The sequence below is a fragment of the Falco rusticolus genome, chromosome 9 (genome assembly GCF_015220075.1).
Source record: "Falco rusticolus isolate bFalRus1 chromosome 9, bFalRus1.pri, whole genome shotgun sequence".
Classification (NCBI taxonomy): domain Eukaryota; kingdom Metazoa; phylum Chordata; class Aves; order Falconiformes; family Falconidae; genus Falco; species Falco rusticolus.
In genome coordinates, this window is record NC_051195.1 from 53618710 (window position 1) to 53645640 (window position 26931).

Consider the following 26931-nt stretch of genomic DNA (forward strand, 5'->3'; position numbering starts at 1 on the left):
TGCCTAGCAGGGGCTAAGCCCTCGGCATTTAAGAAAGCTGCCCTTCTAGTGGACCAAGGAGAGCAGCCTCCACCATGCTGCAGGGATACTGAAGGGCTGCAGGATAAGAAACTTCTCATAGTTGCACAAAACTGAAATTACATCAGCGTACCTCAGAATCCCATAAGTCTGCACAGGGACAGCACTTTGCCATCTCTTACACATCCCTATTAAGAACAGAGCTTGCCTACTTTTGACATAATTGTGTCACACATCCACAAACACACAAAAACTCTTACATAGTTGAGAGGGAGTTCCTCTCCTGGATTGCCAGTCAAACCTCACTGAGCTATCAAGGAGTCTGTTCTAAGAACCATCGGTCATTTTTTACCTGCTTCAGCAGCAGCACTCAACAGGATACTAAACTCTGATACTGGGAAGCATTAGGTAAGAGGCTTGGCTGTCAAAGACAGTTCGCTGTGTACCTACAATAATGGCTTATAATCCAGTTAGAAGCCACCACTCTTCTACCAGAGGCAATAAAGTCAGCCGTATGTTGGTGCCCCGCGCACTCTTATTCACAAATGGAAATAATAGCTTAAACCACCAGTGGTGATGCAGGATCATTCTAAATCGCCTCAATTAAAGCAGGCGAAGACCAGTGGTGTTACAATGCCAGCATCCACATTAGCATTACTGTTAACCAACCTCCATAACTACAGTGGAAAGCAGTTAAGCAGGCATCGAAAGGAAAAAGCCACTTGCTGCAGAAAAGGCTCCCACGGGCAGAACAGACAGATTCACTTCACTGTCACCTCTCCCAGTAGATGTGCGCTGCTCTAGGTTTAGGTATACGTTTAGTCATAGTTATGGATAAACAGTCTGTGTGAAAAGGAAATGCAAGCAAGTTGTATATATGCTTCTAACAGATCTATAACTACCGCTTTGCTGTTCCAGCCCCTACCTTCAACACTAATAAACACACCTCTCTCCCAGCAGACATCATGGCTGACTACTTCAGTTCTGGCTCCCTGGAACAGCTCTACAAATTCAGGTCAATTTAGAAAGTCTCTTGAGTTCAATTAAAAGCACAGATACTTCTACTTTGCAGAAACAAGATACAGAAAAGATCAACCCGCTTCCTTGTTCCCTTGTGAGAAAACAGTACAGAAAGATTTGTCAATGCCTGCTCAGAATCACTAACAAAAATAAGTTTGTGTAAAGCAAATGATCAGTTTGACAATTGCCACCTACAATACAAAGACATGGATACCCCATCTAGGCATACACATTTCATATGGGGTGTACTTTCACAACAGGCAGACAAAAGAACAATCCGAAAGCAGAAAATCCAAGTGCTCAACCATCAGGGAAATCCAAGAAGGCCAGAAGCCTGCCCAGTAACACCTTTAATGGAACTAAAATAAATCACCAAGGAGACAGAAGAGGTAGAGCAGGGAACTTTAACACTCCCCAAACAGCAAGTCCCCTCGCTGGAAGCTGAGCAACAGCTACTCACTTACAGATAATGTCATTTTCAGAAACACCAGGGAAAATTAACTTTAGAAACAGAGCCAGAAGCTGCTGTGGGTACATGGTGATAATAAGAAAAGCACATACCTTTTCTGAGGAAAACACAAAAAATAAAATTCTGAAATTCAGCCATTAGTCTTCCTATAGCTAAGGCTTGAGCTCATCAAAAAGGCTGACAGCTAGATGGCTAGCGCAAAACTGCTAAGTAAGGAGATAACTAATCTGAGCGATGAAAATCAACGGAGTTTAGTATTGTCACACAGTTTTCTCATACTTTAAAAATTACTATGTAATTTAGTGACTAACTTTTGAAACAGCAGTACTTATTTCAGAGCAGAGGAGAAGCTCTGTAAGGCTAACTATTCGTACTAAAACACAAGTGTGATGGATATCAAGTCACTTTAACTGAGCTGTGACTGCACACTGTGCCATTAGTGAACTGCTACATGTAACAATTTCAGAACAGATCTTTGCAACTCAGACTACTGGAGAACAGAAGTCTCAAAAGCTACTCAAGAATTACTCTTTTTTAACTGGTTTTAAAACATACCCCTCAGCAATACTGGCCTGAAAAGCAGACAGATAACCACCTGCTAACATGTGACACATTAAGAAAAACAGTGAGAAGGCACGAGGATTAGCGATTAAATGCTTTGGAAATAGGAAAAGGAAGCCATTTTAAACAAAGATAGTTACAGAGGAGTGTTTGGTCCTTTCACTGCCCACTGGTTTTCAACCCAGCACGTACAGCAAAAGGCATCCACTCACAGGACACAGCTAATGACACTTTTGAAAAAAGTGGTGGTTTCACCTGTCAATTACGCAGCCCTAAAATGCACCACAAATACCAGCCACACTGAAATTTTCCCACTGTGGTTGTGCCAGAGTCTTTCCTTCTTGTTCTGTACAGTTTGAAATGGATTTGTATATTAAGGATGGTTTTAAGCTTTTCCTATCTTTAGGCAAACAGTCTTTAGACTACCTTTAGTCTTACATTAAAAGAGAAATATATGACCAAAAAGCTTTAATTTAACAACACAACCCTAGCCAGATGTTCAGCCAGCACCACTAATCCCAGCCTCACTGGTATCTGGAGCAGCACAAAGGATAAGGCCGCTGTGAATGTCACCTGAAGCAGCACCGGAGGTCTTAGATTACAGGTTCTACTCTGCAACAAAAGCCAGGCAGAGGTCTGTTCCACTGTCTGCTACAAAGACAAGCTCATCAACAGTCACAGGGATGTGCCCTTGCTGAATGGCCTAATTAATATTCCAAATAACAAGTAGCTAGAGAATGGCTACAAACTCTTAACCACATTTGTTCCCATTTTTGTCTCAAGTCAAATATTTGTAGTCAGTTGCCTCTGAAGACATTTGCCTGGAAATGCGATACCAGCCTGATGTTCTGATCCCACCCAGATCATAAAAGCCCAGACGAGTCCTCCACCTCTCATTCTATGTTTAAAGTAACATATTCTAAACTAGTGCTTAGTGCTCCAGAGGGAAATGTTTCACAGGCTTATTTATTAAGATTTCTTTATTGTTCTATGAAGTGACATCAATATTGCACTATTTTAGTTATTTTCTTTCACTTAATTATATCCAATACTGCCCACTAATTGATGTCTTTATACTCTAATTTTTCAACAAACTCCTAAAATCCATTTTCCTGCAAGTCTCCATTTTTGCTCATTTTAATTTTGGGTCTTTCCCACAAAAGTGGTCAGCATCTACATCAAGCCCTTTCTTTCTCCAACTTCCTTCATGCTAACTCTAAAGAACAAAATATTTAAAACAACAGTGCCACTTTCAACGTAAAGGGGAAAATGAAGTGAGAAATCTGAACCTGGGGGAAAGCAGACACGTAGAATAATGTTCTCCAAGTAAGACTACGTATAAACAAACTCAGACAAACAACTTTTGTAATTCACACAAGTATGATCAGAAAGTACTAACAGAATTTACACAGAAAAAAATCAAGCACCATTAACAACAGGATGACCCACCAAAGGCAGACGGAAAGCCAGCTAATGAGTTGCTACAAGCCAGCTGAGCCATGGGAACTTACCACATGCACATTATTAGTCTTTCAAAAATAGAAAGGAGAACGCACACATCTGAAAGTCTGGGCAGTGGTAAAACTGTCTCTTCCATGACAACTACGAGAAGTGTACACTACTGGCACACCATTGGATAGGGTCTGGGGCTGGGCAAAATACATCCTCGCTCTACAGTGGAAATATTAGTCCCCAAAACTCAATAAATTCCACTGTGTTTATGTATATGACAACATTGTAACCCAAGCTGGTATTCTCCCCTCCCTGGCCCTTTTGCCCAAACTGCACTGAAAAGCAGCTGGGGACCACTGCAGTGGGCCATAAGCACACGCAGCAGTCAGGGTAGACTAGAAGCTTTGGCTCCATTTTTCTTTGGAAAATCCAGCCATTGCTGTAGATCCATGAAAGACCACCAGGCCTTTCTTTTAATATCTTATTATATTAAGAAACTGCAGATGCCAATTTCCCCAGCATTAATGACAATTTTCTTATTTCCCCAATCTCCTTGTTAAGACTGAAAGCATGTATCCTGCCAAAGGCACATCTCAAGGAGATGCATTTGGCTGGCATTTTGGTAAATCCCAGGAAGCCACATCACATACCTATTAGTGCATATGAGAGGAATTTATTCACAGAGGTGAGGGCCAATCCAGTTATGGGGCCTGTAGTGTCTTCAGAACGGATTACTTCCAAGAAAGGCCGAAGAAAGACGTTGGGTTCAATTTCAGATAGCTCTGTTAAAATAAAAATAAAAGAGACATTAAATCAGACTTGATTCATTAGGATTCATTTACTCTTTAAGAATCTACAGCAAGCTTAATCTCAGAGGAAAGAGACCTGCCATAGCTTAGTTTCAGAAAGCTGGTGGGAAGGTCAGCATTGCTTTTAAAATAAATATACATACATATATATACATAGACACACATACACACATGTATACATATGTATTTTTTAAAAGCAACGGTTTCTGAAGTTCACTTTCTTATGATCTTCAAAACAGCCTTCTGGAGCGTTCTAAAACAAATCCTATTGTAAGAACACTCTGTGAACACCACAAAGCCATTGCTGCCTAAATTCATGCTTTAATTAATTGGCAGATACAGTTGCATTTTCCTAGTACTCCTGGAATTGTGTGATCACATGAACTATATAAACCCTGCCCCACCTTCTGCCACTTCTGTAACATCCTAGTACACATACAGCCTCATGCTAAGTACATGCACAGTACAAATGTACCAGATTACTTGGATCTCTTGCAGCTCTTTGCCTGAATATAAACTGCATTTCTGCAACATTAGAAGTTTGCTTGGCAAGGACAGGAAAAACCCACAAAATAAACAAATTTTAAAACTCTCCAGTCTTGTTCTCAAAGTACCTGTACTAGCCTCTTAACCAAAGAAAAAAAGGCTACTCTTCACTGGCTGCTTTGGACAGCAAGTTTCCTCTCTAAAGCGGCAATACAAGAAGGCAGATGCAGTGAGCTGTTGAGCTGGAGAAAGAACAACTAACAATCTTTCTAAACTTTTCAAGATGATCAATGGAAGCTTTTGGAATGAAAAGGAAATACAGAAAAGAATAGCCAGACCTAGGGAAAGTGACAAAATATAAAATCCCCCCAAACCCCAGAACAAAACAAAACACCAAAACACACCAAACACAAGGAATCAGGATAAGAGGAGGCCTGAGGACAAAGCACTAAAAAGCAAGTAAAGGCAACCAGAATACAGTCAGTATGCAGGCAAAGAAGAATGTATTAAAATTAACGTGGATAACGCTGAGACCAGAATTATTGAAGTACAAACACTTGGCTCAAATTGCTAAAACCTACATTTTATTCCTAGTAAAAGCTAACAAGTCTAATGGCTAACAGTGTCACAGGAACACTGGCATTTATATTCTTGATTATCCAGTATTGCAGTTATCTGTCATACGAGCTTCTTTGAGGTGGGGGAGAAAAAAGCCTGTAATCCCTGAGTCCTTAGACAAGCTGCTGCTTTTCTATCTACTGATACAACTCAATTATTTTACTTTTAAAAAGATAACCCAAACCTTTCTGATTCTAAGTCAAGCAGAATTCTGTTTTATCACAGTTTCTATTGAAAACCCTTAAGTATCAAAATAAAAAGCCTATCAGAAAGCATGTTAACAGAACTGTGAGAAATTATGGTGACGAAACAAAGGAGAAAGAATAATGTGGGGGGAGGGGTGGTGGTGTTTTAAATAGTTAAGACCACTGAGAACAACATCAAAGTGCAATAGTTTTGCTGTTGACTAAAGCAAAACTGCAACTGAAAATTAACTTTGGGAATCATTATGCAGTCTCTTACATTTCAGTGATCAGTTCAAATCAGGCCAATGCCACTAACTTCTGAGAGGTTAAAAGGAACGTGATGATTCAATCTTTTTGGCTTAGGAACAACTCCCCCAATTTGTCAGATAATATCCTGGTGTGACATTACAATTGTGTCACCTCTCAATAGCTCATGGAAATGCAGAGGATCATAAGACATGCTTTCATCAATGTTTATTTAAGTGTGCTTTATAAACACTTGTCTGGTTACAAGCACTTGGGCAACATTACATATAGTAAGACTACAAGGGTTCAGCACACAAACTCTTCTTCCCCAAACCTGATCTCTTCTATAGGACAGTTAGCACTACCACAATCCTGTCAATTCCTCCAGCCTCCTTCAATCTAGTGAGCCCAGGATGGAAAAGCTGCACCTTGATTACTAAGAAAAATGGGACTTCAGCAGATGTACCTAGCTGCACTGATGGAAAGAGATAATGGAAGACAGGCTTGCTAGCAGAGGATATGTAGGTGACAACACTTTCCATTAATCCATTTTCAGGACAACAAATAGACATTTTCTTTACAAGAGTGGGGACTGTTTCATATTTTAATTTTGATTAAATTTGTGAATCTTGATGTGGCTAAAGACTAGATTCCCTTGCAGTCTAACTAAAATTCCCAACTTCCACGAAGATCACAAAATGGCTTGTCATAATTAGGATTTAACTTAGACACATACTGTTGATTACACAGCAATTCTGGCCAGCTTCCCTGATGTTCAGACTCTAGCTTTTATGGTAACACAGCATTTTACATTAAGCTCTCTGAAAGTGACTGTGTATGCTGTAAAACTGTTTCAGACTGGATAGCTGGTGCTGCGTTATCAAAAAAAAATTAAAAATAAAATTAAAAATATACTAAAGGAGAGAGTGTTTTTAGTGCAAGACTTACCCATTAAAGGAATACTGTCTGAAAGATCTGAATTTCAGTGAAACACCAATCACACTGCTAACTGCATCTGAGGAGTATTCATTCAATTATTGCAATGAGCTCTTCTTACCAGCAGCATTTGCAGGCATTAAGGACTTATAAGGGTCACCAGCTCCCTCTTCAAGGAAGAGCTCAATCTTGGTAGCAGTGCTTGCTTTAACAGGAAGATGGGAGCATGGAAAAACAGTAATAATGTAGCTATACTTGCTATATCCCGTCTTGAAGCAGATTACTCTCGTTGGCCGGAGTTACCAGTTCAGCATCTGAAAGTGGCACTAAAGCTACTTGGAAGTTTTTAAACAAAGTAAAAATTTTGCAAACAAGTCAGTAAGTCAAAGAGCAATCCTTCTCTTTTAACTCAATCCCGTTGAGCTCAGTGAAGTTAATTCAGAAGCTCGTTCCCCAAAAGGTTTTCATAGCCTTATATACTGAACATGGCAGTATCCAGAACCAACCTGCCAGCCATTTCAGATCAACAACTGCAAGGTGCACTTTGCGCTTTTACTACCAGAGCTCAAGTTTAATTTAGAGCACAGAACAGCAGGAACTGAATAACACTCTCTTCACAACACTTTGGCAAGGTAGGACCATAGTCTTCAAACAGAATTGTTCTGCCCAGCACCTTAAACTTCATGAAAGAGACACTAGATAAGGTCTTGCTCTTTCTTGGCACCTAACTGTAACCAGCAATGCTATGCTCTCCTGAAAGTATCTAAGAACCTCAGAAAGGGCAGCAAAATCTATTACAACTTTAAGAATTCCTTTGCCAAAACAAGGGCTATATAAAATAAATATTGAGTGTTTGGAAGTACATAGTTGAACTTTTCTAAAAGCTTTCCAAAAAAAGAAGCTCTGATTTTTCACCATTCTGGTTCCTGCTCTGCAAGATTCAGGTTCAGGCATTACCAGTGAGGAAACCATAACCAGTGAAAGACTTGCAAATTGCTGATAGAGGTGTTTCTCCAAGTATATTTCCTAGCAAGAGACATTTCTCAGTGTTTGACCTAGAAAACAGGGGATGGTGTTCTGCTTTGGTTACTGCTTTCAAGTCTGGGGAAAAAACAAACCAAACCCCAAATCTCACGAGCCCTGCAAGCATGACCTCAGCATAAGGGTATTGCAAGAGGAAAAACTGAACAAGTGTCCACAAGGAGATCAAAATGTCACTAGGGATTGCTAAAACCAGCCTTCCTTTTCAATCTACTCAAAGCTAGGGAGAAAATATATTAAAACATTGTTTAGTCCTACAAGAAGAGCCTGGGCTGCTCTGGAGGCCAGCTGGAGAGACCACTTCCCATTCTTTTCACATAGGTTCCTTCAACAGAATTTCAGGAAAGCAGAGACCAGAACCAGCCCTACACTCAAAACCGCTCGGCTAGCCCAAAACAGTGCATGAAGATAGAGAAGAAAGCAAAGAATATCTTTAGTGTACCAGAAACCCAACTCTTCAGGCTGGCAATTGCAATATGAGGATGGAATTCCTTTGAGAACACTGTGCTTTCCTTCACTCATCCTATGGATTATTTGCACTTAGACACACATGTCTATAAAGATATTTAAACAACTAATTCACATTTAAGCACCTAACTCCCATTTCAGCAATCCTGTCCAGCCATTCTGGCACTTCAGCAAATAAGCTGCACCAGACCTCCGGCGGCCCCCTTCTCCTGAGGTACAGGAGCAGGTCCCCTTCGGAAGAGGTTTCTTATTGTTAGCACACTGTTGGCACATTCCTGATCTAAAACGCTCACATAAGCTGCTTTCTCTGGCAGTTCAACTCTTCACTCCTGAATGACTCTTATCAGGATCGGCTATGCGTTCCGAATCAGAGTAAATGAACGAGAAAAAATTGTTTATGACAAGTTATTTCAACATCATTTGTCCCCAGGACAGGCAACTGCAACTCAAACCACATGACCTGGACTCCTCTTATGCAGCAGCTGTTGGCCTTTGACGCCCAGCCTTCAGAAAGGCTGTCTCAACTGTATCCCACGCACTTCTCCAATGCAGATGGGCTCAGACAAGAGCAATGCTTCAAGCATGTGCTGTTACGTTCCCTGCTTATGTACTGAACTGTACACTGAAAAAGCATTCTCTTTTCTTCTTAAGGTGAGAAGATGATAAAGGTAACACTGTAACAGAGCAGAAATCCAGCTCTTCAGCATTCCTGCTTAGGAGATAAATGAGTTTATGCCACAGAAAACTGAGGTACCAGCAAGTACTTCCTGTCTCATCCTCAAAAACACTTCCTGAAAAAACTGCCTTTCTGGCCTATGTGACTTCATGTGCTTTATTCTCAGTTCACCTACCAAACACCAAAACATTTTGTCTTTTCATGCAAGGGGAAGAAGTTCTTTCAGTCTCTCTCAGCAAGTTAGAGAGAAGAAAAGTTACAAGGAAAAAGGGCAAAACTGTATTTGCCCTTTAAAACTATCTATAAGTAAGTATTGAGTAGCCATACTCTTCAGTTTTTCAAAAACATTTCTGAAGTCTTAACTGCTGGCTTACTCTCACCCAGATCAAAATGCATGTTCACAGGGAAGAGAGGAATTCCTTTGACTTAGTCCTGTGATTATCTGTTGGTTAGAGATTAACAAACCTAGCCAACAGAACTACAGTAACTTGTTCCTCTAAAAATATGCAGACCTTGAATTTGCTTTACATAGAGTCAATTAGGTAATGCCACAGAGAAGCACACGCATATTGGTTCTAGGTCCCTTGGCAAAACTACAACTTCAGCAGCTCTACAGTTGATGTGCAGAGGAGGCACATATTTCACCACTCTGAAAACAAATTCTCCAGACTGAGCAGAACACATGCCACCCTGCACCTGCAATGAAAGACATGCCCTGACTTCTTCTAGCTAGGAAGTTTAGTCCAACATTTAACTCCAGTTCACTAACGGCCAGTTAATGTAGACTAACAAGTGTAAAAAAGCTAAACCACATGATCTGCATTCATTTGTTCCTGAACACGTTTCCCTCCGCACAGTCCTGGTACAGTCAAGGTTTCAAGTGAAAAGAACCCTCTGTCATTTCTCCCCCCACAGGGTTTTTGTTGTTCTGGTCTTGTTTTTCTCCAAGGTTTAGACCAGCCCTTGCAACATAAAGCACGTTTCCAGAGATCTTCTTATCTGAAATGAGAAGAGATTACTACTTACATAGTCTGACTTAGCGGCTAATGTGATCAGAGAAATCTCTAGTCCAACTTCCTGCAAATAATGATGGCAATGTCCACTAACTTGATAAGTAAGAAGTCATCAAAAAGAGCAGCCACCTGACATTACCTATAGGTACCCAAAAATATAATTGTCTTATCCCAATCTAAACTATTTAATAGATGAAGAGAACTGGATTCTGACAGCTAGGGAGAAGCTGAGGAGCCAGGAGCCTACACTCTAGTTTCCAGAACACATAAATACTGCAAGTTATTTTCAAAAGACTGCTGGGACTGCACAACACAGCATACAAGCTCACTATGGGGATGTGTGGAAGCAAGCTCTGTGTATCTCTGAAATCTATACTGCACTATAGTAAGTGTTAACGAAAGGTTTACATATGGTAGAAATAAACACAGATCCAAAATTAAGGATATTCAAGCCAACGAAGGAGAAGTAAGAATTAACTGCAAGCCTTTTTGGTATGCCTGTAAAATATACTCTTCAAAGCTAATTCCCTGTGAATTAAAGTGGTCATTCAGGGGCCCAGGCCCACCATATCAAGAGCAAAACAGTGCCATTCACAGCCACACATGAATGCAAGGCTAGAATTACAAATGCAGTTTGACAGGGGGAACCCAGAGCTGTCAAGCCTGTTCTGTTTGCCTAATTTCATTACAATGGCACAAATGCTTTCATTTGTCACACTTCAGCTTCATGTGTTTATCTCCCTTTCATTAAACATGACTTTAACAAATCATTGTTCCATACTGCCAAGTTCTCAAGCGCCCCTCAGAATTGAGATTTTTATTTTGGGGAAGGATGACAGAATGCATACTGAGCATTTGACTCTTGATATCCTCTGGGCAAGGCGGCATAAACTCAACTGAAATACCAACTCCTGCATCTACTGGTGAAGCAAGAGCACTGACAGTCCCACCAGTGTTAGCCATTAGTTACCAGGGATTTCATCTGATGTCATGCTTCAAATTAAGCTGTGCTGACTGCCCGTTAGAAATCTCTGGGCATTTTTTCATAAGCAGGTACTTGCTAGAGTATCTTCAGCCAAAATTACTCTCAAAACTCCAGCTGTGTTTCCACTGTTATTGCAAGCACTTTTCACCTAGTTGTAGTATTCTGTTTCAGAGGGAGTGATATTGGGAGAAGTGGGAGATACTCACTCCATTCACAAGGAAAAAGATACCATCAACAGGAAGCATCAAGCTACGCAAAGTGCAAGCTTTCATGGTTTCTATGCAGATGGACTTAAAAGCACAGACACAACTGCTCACCACTTGAATTTTTAATACCAGTCATACAGATGGCAGAGCGAAGAAAAAAACTTAAGTTGTTGGGACAGCACCTTCAAAATTTAAAGTTGTTTAATTCTGCTCTTATTTCTTAGCACCGAGGAGACAGTAGAGATTGGAATAATAGCACCTTGACAAACGTTTTTCTGAGCTATAGTTGACAGATATTAGTCAGAGATTATATTCAAAAGTCTCTGCTTCAAACCAAGAATAGCTCTTAAAGTGAACTGAGAGTTAATTTGGCATAGTAAGGCTGAAGGTTGTCAGGTGAAGACCTTGGTACAAATCCTAGAGTATTTCCTCCTGCCCTGTGACCTGAATACCTCTAAAAGGACACAACTGCTCTGATCAAAGGCAACAAATCAATTAACTCTACACAGTAAAAGCCTACTGTTTCCAAATTGTTATCCCATGAGTGTGTTTATGGCCAGTGTGAACAGTAATACCCATCTACCTTTAAGTGTAATTTCAATGCTAATCCATCCTTGTTTTCTAGAAGCCCTTCCTCCTATGTCATACTAGAGGATGAGCGCTAGAGCAACACCTGATTATGCTAGCACATTCCAGAAAAAGATTAGATCAAGACCCATTGTTTGTAAAGCCACATATGCAAATTCAGAATTACTTAAATTTTGATCTGTTATAGAGGGGGTGACTGCTCTCAGGGAAAGGAGATGGGGGAATATTGCTGACCTGAGCCTCTGATAGGTTCTGGAATATACAACTACTTTTGTGGCTTTTTTAGACAGATGCAAGTTCAAAATTGTTAGTGACAGTCGTAATGGCACTTAATCCTACTCCAAAAAACTGAACTCCTCAATAGCTCTACAAAAACTGAAATCCTGCCCCTTTGTGAAGAAGTGTTTTTTCCCCATGGGTGGAAGTTACTTAACACAAAGGTCTGAACAACTTCCAAGGAAGAGAAATCAACCTTCCCATACACCTACAAGGAAAAAGTCCTTCGGTAAGTTAAATTGCGATGAGTTTCACAGGTAACCGGAAGTCTAACACTATTCTTTAAATAAAGAAATAAATTGCATAACAACAGGGTAAGTGAAATGCAGGCAAGATTCACCCTTTGCCTCTGTTTAGAACCAGCTGAAATTGTTTTGAAAGTTTTCTTACAGAAAATCACCATGCACATGACAATAGCCAGTTCTTGGGATGAACCTGTACCAGCTCTGAACTTCGGAACCCATGGGCACTCCTCTGATCCAATGACATTCAACTCTAAATGAAATTACTAAACCAAACTAAACCAAAGCAAAAACCAGTCATCCCATGACAAATTCATCTGCCCTTGACCAAACGTTGATAGTTATTGATCTTGCTGCTGTTGTGAATTAGAGCCAGGTTTCCCAAGGTTCCGTCCTAATACGAGAAAGAGAGCATGGCCACTCTAACAAGGCCGACTAGGCTAAATGAAACCTACAGGGAACTGCGTTGCACACCGCCAAGTCCAGAGGATGGACTGATCCGTCCATCTTACTGACAGCACCAGTTTGATGTATGCCAAGTTTAAGCACTTTTTTCCTCTCTAAAAGAAATTGGCACATGTTGAAGGAAGAGCAATTAGGTTGTGATACTCTACAGAACTCTATTCAGTCACTGGACTTGCTTCACTATGATATTTTACACGTCTTGCACGGTACCAGGCCCAAACTAAGTAGGCAATTTAAAAGCCCAGGAGAAATTAAAACTTCTTCCCCGGTATTTTAAAGCACAGTAATTCTCCACAGCTTTGTGTGTCTACCATGCTATGAATAGCTCTCTCATTGCAAATTCACCATATTGTGAAAAGGAAAGCCTCACTACTTCTAAAAGGCTAGAGAAAAAGATTACAGTTTTATCATCAATTAGCTGTCTGGATGTTACCCCGTTCTGTTTACCTCTTCCTCAAGGGAAGCCCGTAAGTGCCAAGGGGAAAAATTAACAAGAAAATTGAAGAACAACAAATCCCAAACAAGCCATTTCTTGTGTTGCCAGAGAGTCTAAAAAGCAACAGAGAGAGACAAAACCCAAAGAACAAAATGAAGAAAACCCTGATGGCCCAAGAGGAAAGAGAATCTTTTAATGACAAATATCTCTCAAAGGTTTAACATACCTTACTGTTATGATTTACACAAATTTTTCTATCCAACCTAAACTAATCTAGGAGACACTGTGCTTCACCATGTTATTACAAGAAAGTAAAATTCCCAAGTGCTAATGGCAAAACACAACTGCCCAGAGCTCAAGAACCAACACACCAAATTACCACAGACGCAAAATGGGAGCCCTGGGCATGGTAGGGTGCGAAACACTGTGGGAATACTAGTTTCAGACCTACAGGAGTGAAAAAAGAACAGAAGCAAAAGGGAGAAGAGACTGGTCTGGTGGCAGTAACTTCACCTGTTCCCTTAAGACACTACAACAGTAGAAATATCAAGCAACTTTTTTTTTTTTTTTTTTTCTCACAGCAACAGTTGAAGCTGTCTGTAATCCATGCACACACACAAGGAGAAATTCAGACTGCCTCCATTAAAAGGCAGCTCAATTCCTAGAATGATGAAAACAAGTGAATATTATGTTCTTGAGAATGGACTGGGGAAATAAATTAATTTCTTCATACTTCTATGTGCTGGAGCAATCTACTGATACAAGGTGCTGATGGCACACGGAAGGGAAGCAGAAGCCTGAGATTTAACACTCATTTACCGTTTTTGCAACTGAAAAGGTCTGCGATTGCTTCAACTTCAGCAATCACCATCTGAAGATGGGCATCATGGAAACAGTATTACATCAGTCTCCAACTTCATGATTATTTTTTTTCCCATGTCCTGGAATCATGCATCAGCTGTAAAACAATAAAATGTCTGTGAAGAGTCAAAATGACCTAAAAATCTCTGCGAAGAAATGAAGGGATTCCACACATTCATAAAAAGCTAGCTGCCCTTATTGCAGCCTGGAGAGAGAAATAATCAGTTGCTTTCTGTACCAGTTGGAAACCTAAGCATTATACTTCACCACATCTGAATGTAAGGACAGTAATTCAGCCTCCACTAACAAACCCCATTAATTTCTATGGTCAAAGCACCATCTCAAAGGGAAGAGCAAAGTTCATTAACAGGTGAGAGGTTGAAAACTATGTTTTGATTTCTATTCTCCCCGCTCCTCCAGACTCAAGAGGATCTATATACATAGTTAAAGAGAAAAATATCTATTTTTCTGCAAAATATACCAGAAAAAATGTACAGGTAGTTCAGAATGATTCCTCTCCCAAGCAGCAAGACTTTGTGCCATTTGAGGTTCAATCTGAACTAGCTCTTCCCCCAGTAAGAGTTGGTCTTTGTGGGCAAGGCCCATAATTGGCATTCTTATACCAAAGCTAGATTGTTTTGGTCAAGAAAACTTGCCATGAAGACTTTTTTCTTGCAGCCTGTAAGGTTAAATATTATTGATTCTGTTCCACTTGCACTGTCTGAAGAAACTTATGTGACAGGAATTAAAGAACTTCAGGATTTTCGGATTTCCTATTGTGCTCTACACAGTTCTATAAACTTATCCAGGATTTTGATGTGATTTCTGTCAGGAGGTCTAAACAATGCTACAAATCCTACTTACGCTACCCTTTCAGAATGCACACAAGTACAGGTAGCCTATGAATGCAACTATTTATTTCCAGAAGGCAACATGATACTCTGAAGCACCATGCTGAGCCAAAGCTCCCTCTGCAACACCTTTGGCCAACACTCTTCTGCTCACATCCTTAATGCTCCCAATTTAGACAAAGTTTTTCACGGCAGAAAGAGTCCACGTGTATACTGACAGCTCATATCTCTCCCGGGAAGACTACAAACACCAAATAAAGATTCAGGTACAGTATGGCTTGACATTAGCCACCCCATAGTCCTGCTCCCTATTGCATCAGCTTCTCTGAAGCAGTCATTTAACGGAAGACAGGTAACCGGCATTCTGAACAGCAGGCTTGTATCAGAAGTATGATTAACTCCTTGGCATACAGGCCACTAGCACTGCATCTTAGAAAAAGAATACTGGTTAAAGTCTCTAAGAAAGTGCCAAATAGATCTATTTTAATCTATTGCTAAAGGTTTTGATCTAGTATGTGCTTATGACACAATAAACCACCAGAGTGCTTTAGGAGCTCAACTGAGTGATCCTGTCCTACCATTATAAAGGCCATCACTGCATGCTGTCCAGCAAGAGCGATCTAAAAGTGACAGCACAGCACAAAACTCCAACTCACGCAGATGAGCAGGCCTGTTTATTCAAACCAGCCCCCAGTTCACACACGTATGTAGCCTTCTACAATCCCTCTCTCCTTCCCTTAGGGCACAACGCAGCCCGACTCTCCAACTGAAATACACAACACACACTGAACAGGTCAGTGGACACAACTCTGCTTTAACCTCTCGGCCCCGGCATTTCTGCTACCATGACCTCTGACATGGAACCATTATACTTCAACAGCATTTGTTCCCAAGACCTGTTAAAAAGGCAAAGACAGAATTTCCTTTTGATTTTCAAGCCTAGACCTACAGAATTTGCTCTGACAGGATATAAACAGATATGCAAATAAACTGAGCATTGGATAGTAGCAAGGTCCTTGATCACAGATAGGTAAAACAGCCTACTTTCCAGCCTCTGCCACTCATCTGCCCTTCATGCTCCTGGGCAAGTCACTTCATCTCTGTGTCAATTCCTCATATGAAAAGGGGACACATTTGGCCTTTTAAGTGCTGTGCCATTAGATTACCTGGAAATAATCTAAAAAAAAAAAACCCAGCTCACAGTAACACCAATCCAATAAAGGCTTCCTGCCCTATCATCCCAGGTTTTCCCAAAACCAAAAGTTAACTAAGACTCTTGGTGAATGAAGCTATTTCTCAAGTTCATATTTAAGTTATGGAAGTATGACAAGCACTGTACAACCCAAGTTAAGATCAAAATAATCTTTATAATCTATTACACAGAAACCCACTGGTCCAATCTGTGAACTATCGAGGAAATTAACAGGGACATAATGGAGTCACATCTAGAAACAACTTGGCCTGACCGCTCACTTTTGGGGTGGCAGTGTTAAGGAGCTTTATGGAAAAAAACAAAATGCAATGTAACTTTCAGAGGAGCTAATGAATAAGGGGAAGAAAATGTACATCATTTAACCACATAACAGTGGTTAAACAGCTAGTCAATTCTCACGGCCTTGTCAGAATGAAACCACTTGACACAGAGCAGCATTTTGTTCAGCTTTGAGGCCAGTGCTTAAAACCAGAAAGTGACTCTAGGTAACAGAAGGACTTTGAGGGCCCTTCCAAAAACTTGGGATGAAATCCCAAAGCTCTGAGAGAGCAAGGCGAGCACCTGTTTTCCTGAACAGTTGATTTTTTTATGCTGCATGCTTTACACAGAAGCTGCATTATTCTGGAGAAGCTGCATTCCAGCCAAAAGTGCACAGTTAATGTTTTTTGCAGCCTCCAGTGATGGATGACCATTTTATAATGAAATACTTTATGCTCAATCAACTTACAAATAACGGATGTTTTATCACACTGAATTAAAAAGAATGTTTTTAACTAAAAAAAAAAAAAAAAAAAAAAAAAGGCAACAGACAAGAGGATCAGTGATGAGCAGAAGCAGAAGTTATTCCTGTTAAGGGTGGTTAAAAAAAATAGCTAACTGATGTTTCACTTTAACTCTTTCATTGCTCTCCAATAATAAGTGGAAATTACACACAAGCTAGCATTTCATCTGAAAACACCTACATATAAGTCTTGGTCCAGACTATCGAGACATGAGAATATAAGGCTTCTACAAAAAAGTTTTGGTTCATAACATCTCAATTAGGTTTCCAAAAAGTTAAGGCTAATAACTAAGCACTGTCTGAAGATAAACCTTTCAAAATACTTTAATCTCTCATGCCCATTCAGCACTACAAAAAGAATTCCTTAGACACCCCTTAAGCAGCTGTGGGCTTTTCTCCTCCTAGCACTGCATCTACCTGTCAATGCTGAGTGATAAACGGGAGAAGTAAATGCCCTGCACTCAGCCTACTGCAATTTCTAGATCAAGGTTTGGAACAAAACACCTAAATTCAACTGAGAGTCTTATTCAAGACTCAGTGCCTGCTGTTGTACCACAACTGTTACTACTGTTACACACTACGGGTCAAGAAACTCCAGGTCTTACAAGGCTGCATCTGAATCGACGCTATCCCTTGAAAAAGCACATAGCAGAAGTGCTCATTGTGCCTTTTCTCCAAAATAGCACATGAAAAAAATCTCTACTCTGGTCCAAACATGCCAGAATGTCTCTTCATTCTCATATTACCTTATGCTTTTAGGAAAAGAGTCTCTTCTAATAGGAATAAAGCAATGGAAGAATGCAGAAGAGTATGAGATGCAGTGGACACAAGCTGCAACAAGGGAAATGCCAAGTAGATATTGTGAAAGACATTTTCTAAAGAAGGGTGGTCAAACACTGTAACAGTTTGCTCAGAGAAGTTGTTGGTGCTCCATCCCTGGAGATATTTGAAATTCAGCTGGCTCTAACCCTAAACACAATCTCACTTCCAAGCTGGTCCTGCTTTCAGCAGGGAATTGGAGCAGATGACCTCCAGAGGTCTCTTCCTACTAAAATTATTCCAATTCTGACTTGTGCTTACCAGGCACAAAATACCCCTCTGACATTGTACATTATGAATGTAGCCACTCTAACATTCACCGAGTGAAGAGCTTCCCTTCCCAGATCATCTACTGGTCAGTAGCAGCAATAATAAATACAAAGCAGGAGCTCATTCCAGAACTATCCCTAGAAAACATTCACAATTTTCTGAATCAGTCTTCTAACAGAAGCTGCACACTCAGGCTGTAACTGAACTGGAAAAAAAACCACCAAAAACCACCACCAAAAACCAAACCCACAGTTTACCAAATCTGGGGACTTCCAGAAAACTAGCAGAAACAGAGTATGTTCCTCCTGTCTTCTCTTAGAAAGACATGGCATCTGCTGCAGATAAGCACCTTGGTCCTGAGTCACAACTTCAGACTTAAAACAATTCCCCCAGTGGCACCGCGCAACCACCTCAAGCTCCACTAAGTTCAGAGTTAATTTATGGAGCCTTCACAGTACTGTTTGAAGCACTGCAAATATTAATCAGTCCAAGATTTCAGTCACAAAATCAATTCTCCTCCTTTCCCCATTCCTCAGCTGAAGGCTGGCGCTCAATGAATCAGACCAAAGGGAGAATAGAGTTTCCAGCACCTGCTTCAGCTTTTAAGTTTCCAATTGAAACTGCTGTTGTGATCTGGCAGCAGACAGTCTGAAGATGTCATTTTCCTGCTCTGTGAAGGACTGAATCACAGCACAAAAAGAATCCAAATAGAGAAATGAGTGAAAAGAGCAGCAGTGGGCAAAGGAAGCCACAACATAATTTAATATGGCCAAAGAGAAAGAGCAGCTGAAGACAATGTGCTACAAGTACCATGTCCCCTCTACAGCAGAGTATCTTATTCACCCTCTGCTTCACAATGATTACTGTGGGCAGTGCTGAGTATGCATTATTTTCCACGTGTGACAACTTTTTTTCAAAGAATGGTGTAAAATATGATTCAACACTGTTGCATGATTTGGAATCACTTTATTACTAGACATTATAAGCTAGGGTTGTTTAACACAGTAACTTTAGGATTTTAAATCTAGAAACATAAAATACATTCCCTTGAGAGGAAGTCAGCAGGTTCATTTTGTACCAGCACACTGATGGGAAGCTTCCTGCTTTTACATCAGGACACACTGACAACTCAAAAATATAATTCTAGACATGCTTTTCTCATGCAGAGAAATAAAGTCAAACACATTTATTCCACACTATAATATGTCTCTTAACAAATGATTGCAAAACAAACAAGAATATACCTACAAGTAGATTTCTTCCACAAACAGGAAAGAAACCCTCACTCCCAGCACAACAGCATGCTTAAAAAAAAAGGGGGGGGGGGGGGGGGGGGGGGCGGGCACGGGGCAGGGCAAGCCTTTACCCCTGGTCAATACAGCATCTGTACCATCTCCCTTAAAAATCTAATTTAAGCCTAGAAGATAGAATGGCAAAACTCCTAAGATGAATGCAGCTTTACTGGGGTGACAACCTTGCAAAAGTATGGCAGTTACCACAGCCTTAGGTAAGCCACACCTACAGACTACTTGGCAGCAACTTAAGTTTGGTTTAGATCTGTTACTAGCATAGGACAAAAAAAGAGGTGTGAAGGGACTGTATAACAAGTTTGCAGAAATAAAAGTGTCTTAATTGTTTTGAAGAAACTAACTAAATAATAATAATCTCCTACGTACATCCCATCAACACCCAACCTTATTTAATCTTACTCTTCCCCAATATGACCACTGAGATCTAAGTCTTCTTCCAGCTTCCCTGGTCTCAGAAACTGCTCACTGAAATTTCCTAAAATGCTGAAGAGGCAAAAAGAAAGCGGCGAAAGGGTTAACCCACAGATGGGAGAAAGTTTCCCTGGAAAATTGGAACACATGCTGTGGCTGTGACTAAATTTCACAGTGGTTCTGTTGAATACAAACATCCACAACTGTGCACATTTGAGAGAGTCAAGAGAAAAAGAAATGCTCCTTACATATTAGCTTCACCTGCTAGGTTCCTTCAACTGGACAATGACATGCTCTAGGGAATAGCAGAATCCTTCAGATTCACTTCACTTTTCAAGCGGACAGAGATGAGGTGCCAGAGCAGGGAGGGGTGGGGGTGAGGCTACTTCCCTCCCTTCCCTGCTCCCACATTTTTTGGAAAATAATGGAAAGCCAAGCCAATGGTCTGGCAGAGTCGATTCCACTGCTTAAGACTAAACATGTCAGCACAGAAGTCACCTGAGCTGACACTGAAGATGTCTGTGCTGAGTACATAAAAAGAGGGATTGTACAGAGTGAATGAGGAAGAGCAATGTGAGAGCACACACACATGGATTTTAAAGATCAACTGACTATGTTTTAAACAAATAGGCAGCACTTAGCTAGTCAGAGGTAACTACACAGTGGAGATTAAGAATTACCAAGTTCAACCAGCACAGAACCACAGAAAGGTCTGGACCAGAAGAAGCAGGTCTTTGGAGGTCACCTACTTCAACCTCCTGCTCATCCAAAGTCCATGCTCTGGAGTTCTATCAGGTTGCTCAAGGCCTTGTTCAGTCAAACTTCAAAATTCTCCGTGGATGGAGATTCCACTCTCTCTTCTGATGTCCCAGTATTTCACCCTCCCTAGAAAGTATTTCCCCCTATGCCCAGCTGGTATTTCTCCTGTTAAAAATTCATCACTGGATCTCTTGGCCCCTCTGAGAAGTGGCTCTGCCCTTTCTATAATCCTCCTTTAGTTAGTGGAAGACTGCAATCAGGTCCTCTTCAGCCTTTTCCACACTAAATAAACCTACACATTTTTACAAGACTACTGCTATGGGCCTGTGCAATGAACAATGTGTTTGAAAGCAGTGCATGCACTGCAAAAGGAACAAGCAGAGCAGCCTGCGATCCTCTGGAGTCAGCAGTGGAAAGAACACAGTATTTCACGATGTGGAAGGTTCTCACAGAAGTTTTAACTGGTTATGCACACTACAGTTAGAAAACCACTTCTTAAGCTTCAGAAATGACGGGCTACAATTTATTCTGCTTGTTCATAAAGAAGGATGGGGGGAGTGGCATACTGTTTTCATCCACATTGGTAGGAAGACAAGGAAATGGAGAACCATTTTACTGGAGAGGCACATCAGTGTTTTATGGAATACCTCCATGTCTGGATAAAGTTTAGCAGACTGCATGGACAAATTGAACAATATTTAAACCTGTAATAGGGGATTTTATTTTAACTGAAGACTGTTCTGTTAGAGAATGGCAGGGAAGAGTTCAAAAAAAGGAAAAAGAAAAAAATAAAAGATGTATCTTCACTGAAAGAAGGGATCTCAAGAGGGGTTATCAATGCCAAAAGACAGGGACAGAGAGGCTAGCATTTATACTTATCTTCCCTATGTAATCAGTAAGTAACAGTAGATCAAATACAGAACAACACTTTCTTCTCAAAGCATTTTTCACTAAACTACATAGGGAGAAGCAGAAAGCTAGCAGACAAAATATCTACAAGTAGAAATAAGACATATGATTCCTGTCATCTCCAGGATGCCCAGCACTGTGCCAGGTAAGGACAGAAAACTTCTGCTCTGCCATTTTCATAAGGGCATTATTATGTGTCCCTATTTAAAAAGAAGGCAGGTGGAAAAGACTTTCATTAACTAGATCAGTCTTATCTGTTTTATTGCCTCTACTTCCCAAATGCTCACAAAGTTCTGTTCAAGTACATACGGATCATTGTCTAGTCATGCCTCCTTGACAGTATGTGCAGGGCGAGCAGATGAGAGTAAATCACTGCGTCAGTTTTCACTATCCATTTCACTACATAAACTGACTTAAAAGGTTACAAAAGACCCTCAAAGCAAGGTATTAATCACTTGCTCTCACCATGGCTACATAACAGACTTCTCAGCTGACCTAAAGTACCTACTTCCATGCTCCAAATTCTCTTCATTAATGGACACACCAACTTCAAAAAAAAAAAAAAACAACCCCAAAAGACCAACAAACTGCCACCAAAAAAAACCCAAAAAAGAAACAAAAAATCCCAGCCCAAACCAATGTCCTTCTTTCCCTAGTGTCCTCTTCCAACAAAACTAAGACTCCCAGTAAAACAGACATGATTCATCCCTGAGTCATATCACATGAAAGTAAAAGTACTTTGTGAGTTTATTTTCTTTAGCTGAATTGCAATCAGGTGTTCATTTATATTCTTTTACATATACTGACAGTGACTTGTACTTCTTGTCCCAACTATCTACCACACTGCTTATACAAGCAATGTATACTTGCACCTAATCTTTGAATTTCAAAGATTAAAGAACTGCAGTTAGCTACAGACCCTAATGAGATATCCCTCTCTGCCCCAGAGACAAGGGCCACCTAGAATCTAGTTTTGTTCTGTACTGGATGCTGTTAGATGTTAGCTAACAAACTGAGAAAAAGATTTCTTAAAATAAAAAAAATAATTAAACAATTGTTTCCACACACCATGAAAAACCACCCCCTTAAAAAGACCACTAAGTGCAAATCACAAAACTTTATTACAAGCAGGACACAGTGGAAAACATTTAGGTTCAGGGGTGTGGGTGGGTAACTTCCAATAATTCTAAGTAAGTTGTCGTGCAGTCCCCATCCTGGAGTTCTTAAAAAGCTGCCTGGACACAGACCTGAGCAACCAGCTCTGGGTGGCCCTGTTTAAGCAGGAGAGACTGAACCAGATAACTTCCAGAGGTCCCTTTCAAGCTCAGTCATTCTGTGACTCTTACAATTCTACCTAGGCAGCCATGCTACTGAAAATGTTTCATAAAGGCTCAGCTCCAAAGAGAATCCTGCGATTACCAGGGGCTTAGTTTTCTGCTGAGGATTTCTATCCTTTAGATTTACAAAGGGCCACTTGAAAAAAATGAAACTTTAACAATGCAAAGCTCAAACTATTTTAAATAACTCCAAAATTAATTAGCAAATGTCTCATGACTTAACAGGTTTTACTAATGGCTGCCAATGCATCAAAAGCCAGGAGGAGTGGAGAGCTCATTTATACGAGGAACCCTAAAAAGAACAGCTAATATACAAAGGGGAGGGAGCAAATTACCTAATAGCATATCAGACTCTGCAATACACATGAATGATTGGTCTGGGTGCCTAGCAAGACAGACTTCAGAGGAGATTAGAAACCGACCTATAATTCAAGACATCAATATTTATTATTAACTATGCCACCTGGGAAAGCTCCTATAGTGAGTTTAACTTTGGAGGCATTTCCTTTTAATTTCTGGAGTTTCAGGCACTAAAGGTAACTTTTAGAAAGGAGACTATGGAAGCTAATTTTGAAATTAGCTTTTATACCACCTTAACATTTTCCTCCTTCAATAATATTATCTTGTGGGAAGCATCTCCTTGAAAGTGTAAGCAGCTGCTTTGCTTATAAAGAAGCCAAGTTCCTCAGACTAGTAAAACAAAACAAAAAACTGTATTTTTAGACTTTGCTCAATTCTAAATCCTTTTATTCAAAATGCTATACCTCATTTATTAACTGAATTAACAGACATTTATTTACTTTAGAAAGTCATTGGTGGGCAGCATTTAATAAACATCAGACCCTTACACTTGTTACTATATGAATGATGCATGATGACATTCTAAGATAATTCAGCTGAGAGTTACATCTGCCTTAACTGTACTAATAGGTGATCATCAGTCACTAAGCCATGCTGTTACTCATTGCATAGTCAATGCTGCATTTCACAAAAAAAAAAACAACAAACCACAACCAAAAAAAGCACCCAATACTTCTGCTTCACTGTATCCTAACTAGCTCCTGCAACCACTCAACAAACATCAGCATATACAAACATGCACTAATCGGACAGCAAGCAATTAGGACAAAACAAAGCACTTTTCACAGACTAACAGAAATCACAACTGCAGCCTATTTAAATTATTTTTTTCCAAGATAAGCAACTACCTCAGAAATAATCTGACTACTGTATGAACAGACACCAGGTAAGCTAACAAAATAATCTCCTTGCCTCCTCATTAGTAGGCTTTTTAAAAGCAACAATTAAGTATCTTGCTTTGCTTTACATTAAAATTTTAATTTCCTGGAATATGTCCTAGCAATTTCTTAGCTTTCTAGTACATTTTCAAGTATCCAGAAGACAGGAGACTTTAGAGGATACATGGGTCTTCCTATACATACTAGAATTTCATTGCCTTCTAAACAAATCTTTTGCACTGTCCTGTTAGCCACTGAAGAGCTATAGCAGTGCTAGGGAGGGGGCTTGGCATGAGGCTGGGGAGAAAGTACATCAAAGTCGGAGAGGAAAACTCAGGAATGTCAGGGGCATCTATCACTATTACTCAGTAAAATCCAAAATCCAGATAAAATAAACCAACATAAATTGATTTGATAAATCATTAACAGGACAGCAATTGTTTTGACAATCTTATAATTTTGTATCAAGCAATCTTATTCCAGAACCAATGACAATATACAACAAAAAGAACCTAAATGTATAAGACCAAAACATACATTTCAGCAAGCCTCATACTTGGCATACTTTGAATTTCCTCAGCTACAACCAGATTTATTCTATCAGAAATTGTATATGGTCTCCGAAGAACTAGTGCATGACCTTGCATCTCTTATGAGAAGTCACAGCTGTATTCCCACATTGACTGATAAAGACAACTGAACAGGCAAGCGGAGTCCCATCCCCTCTTTGAAACAGGCCAGACATTTTAACTCATCTCACTGAAAAATTATTTGCTGCCATCATAATTAAGCATTTCTAGCTTTCTATTACAGGGTTCAAATCAAAACAGATCACGTTTAAAGTGCCAGATAACTTCGCACCCTGATCCCAAGTGACAAAGGTAAGAAAAATACCATGAGGTCTCATACGTCCCCTCTTAAAAGTGAATGTCCTAGCAACACAGATTTAGTGTGGTCAGAACTGGGTTAAGTCTCAAAGAAGATTCAGTACAAAACCAGAAGTCTTTCGAAGTTTCAAAGAAATGTCAAGTACAAAAATTAAAAAAAAAGGTTAGAAGTCACAGGAGTTGAGGAAGCAGAATAGCTGGTTAGAAAAAGTATGGTTAACAAAGCTCAGGAGCAGCAAGAAGGAAAAAAAAACCCACCTTGTTGGAAAAACTTAAGGTTAACATGGCCAATGTATCAGACTGATACTTCAAGCAAGAGAGAGGCTCAGAGTTAGCAAGTGATCAATAATATCTGTCCCACTGCACAGAAAGTCTAGTCTTTTTTAGTCACTAGTGTGATACTAGACATCTTCCCAACCTCTGCCTAGGTAAGCACTTCAACTTGAAATGCAACTTTCTGTTCTTATTAATATTAAAGAAGTCAGTAGGACAAGCTGCAAGTCCTCCTTCCACAGAGATAATCCCTCTTCAGAGTTCAAGTACACTTTAGATAAGGACTCAATTTCTTTTTCTGAAAATTTAAGTGAAAAATAAAATCTACTAATAAAGCACTCAGCAATCTGTCCCTCACACCAAACTCTGCCTCTCCAGCGCACAGCTCCAGTTTAACAAATCTGCCCCTTTGCACTACATTCTGGTAAGAATTAACCTGGCCACAACGCAGGTTATTTCCCACCCTGTTCAACACTACCGGTACAGCTGTGTTGGGTCTATATTTTCATCTTTTCTCTGTGAGTGAGCTACTGAAATCATCTCAAAAAGAAGCAGTCTCAATAAAAGCTTCACATTTTGTGTTTTTAACTAAAAAGACTTGAAGTGCAAAAAGCAAATGATAGGCATAAAAAACTTAATCTTTGCATATAGATCTTAATATTTCCTTGCCAACTTTTGCATGGCCTCTTCAGCTCACACTAAGATTTCTTCTAGGATAAGCAAGGAAACTTGTACTGCTCACTGCAGCATCTTGCAGCCTGCAAGCTTTAACAGGCACTGATCAGATTGTGGGAATTTAGGAAATGATCTAAGTTTAATCTTCTGCCTCCAGCATCTAGACACTGATCAACTTTACCTTTGATCCCTCTTCCCTCACTGCTCAAAATGGGCATGTCACCAGGGCTGGGGTCAGGAAGCCATCTCTTCAGAGCTATATACACAGACGCTCCTTGCCCAGACCACTGTTTTCTGCTCAGCTCCTTTAAACAACCCTTTCTTAATCAGACCCAGTAAATAACCCATCAAAACCCATCAAAAACAATTCCTCAGAGACCTCTGTCACACACATAAGGAAAAAAGACAGCTATTTTCCCAAACTGTTTTAATAGGAGCCTCTGTTATTTTGAAATAGCAGGTTAATGCTCATTAGTTCAGTACTAATTAACTGTCTTCCTATTCTATACCTTGAATGTTTGCAGACGGGATGTTAATTGGCACCCTGCACTGGGAGGATCAGAGCAGACAATGAAGAGGACCTGCTGTCTCCTCACAGTACAGCAAGGAAGCTGCCCAATTCCTGCCATTGAGTGCAGTGTATAAATGTATCTGTGCTTCCCCCAATCTTTTAATTCAATTTTTTAAGCCTCATTTAGGTTGCTTGGCACATGCTGTGTCCAGCTAGAAAAATCATTACTACTAATCCAAAAAAGGTAAACTCCATTGAACCGTATGATAAGTATCCCTTGCACTCCTGTTTCTTCCTAGCCTGTCCTGCAATTGTGTCCCAATCTGCCAGCATTAACACAGATACACAGCGGTATTTATTTGATGCCTATTCCACCAAGCTGTATTCACACTAAATCCTCCATGTGTATTTAATAAATCACACTAGTTAGGTGGGCAGGATTAGTTCCAAGTCACCTAATGACTATATCATGAGCTGCAGTATTAAAGGGATTAATATTAATCTTAGCCATTTCAATTCACTGCGAGAGGCCAGTCCCTGCTCCAACAGGAGCCGCAGCAGGCAGCGCAAGAAATTCTAAACAAGAGCATGAAGATTAATGAGGGTTTCCTCATTCTGCCTGTGAGTCTT

At 40.1% G+C, this 26931-nt stretch overlaps 1 protein-coding gene across 5 annotated transcripts in view; it reads right to left on the minus strand.

The window, feature by feature from the left end:
• GBF1 (golgi brefeldin A resistant guanine nucleotide exchange factor 1) overlaps window positions 1–26931 on the minus strand; it is a 109934-nt gene that overhangs the window by 40966 nt on the left and 42037 nt on the right. For 4 of the 5 annotated variants that reach the window (XM_037399875.1, XM_037399876.1, XM_037399877.1 and 1 more), the window contains one exon: window positions 4171–4302. In XM_037399875.1, the coding sequence (XP_037255772.1) occupies window positions 4171–4302 (132 nt within the window). Of the gene's footprint in view, window positions 1–4170; window positions 4303–14015; window positions 14089–26931 lie in introns of those variants that run through there. The other variant, XM_037399878.1, reaches the window with a different exon arrangement.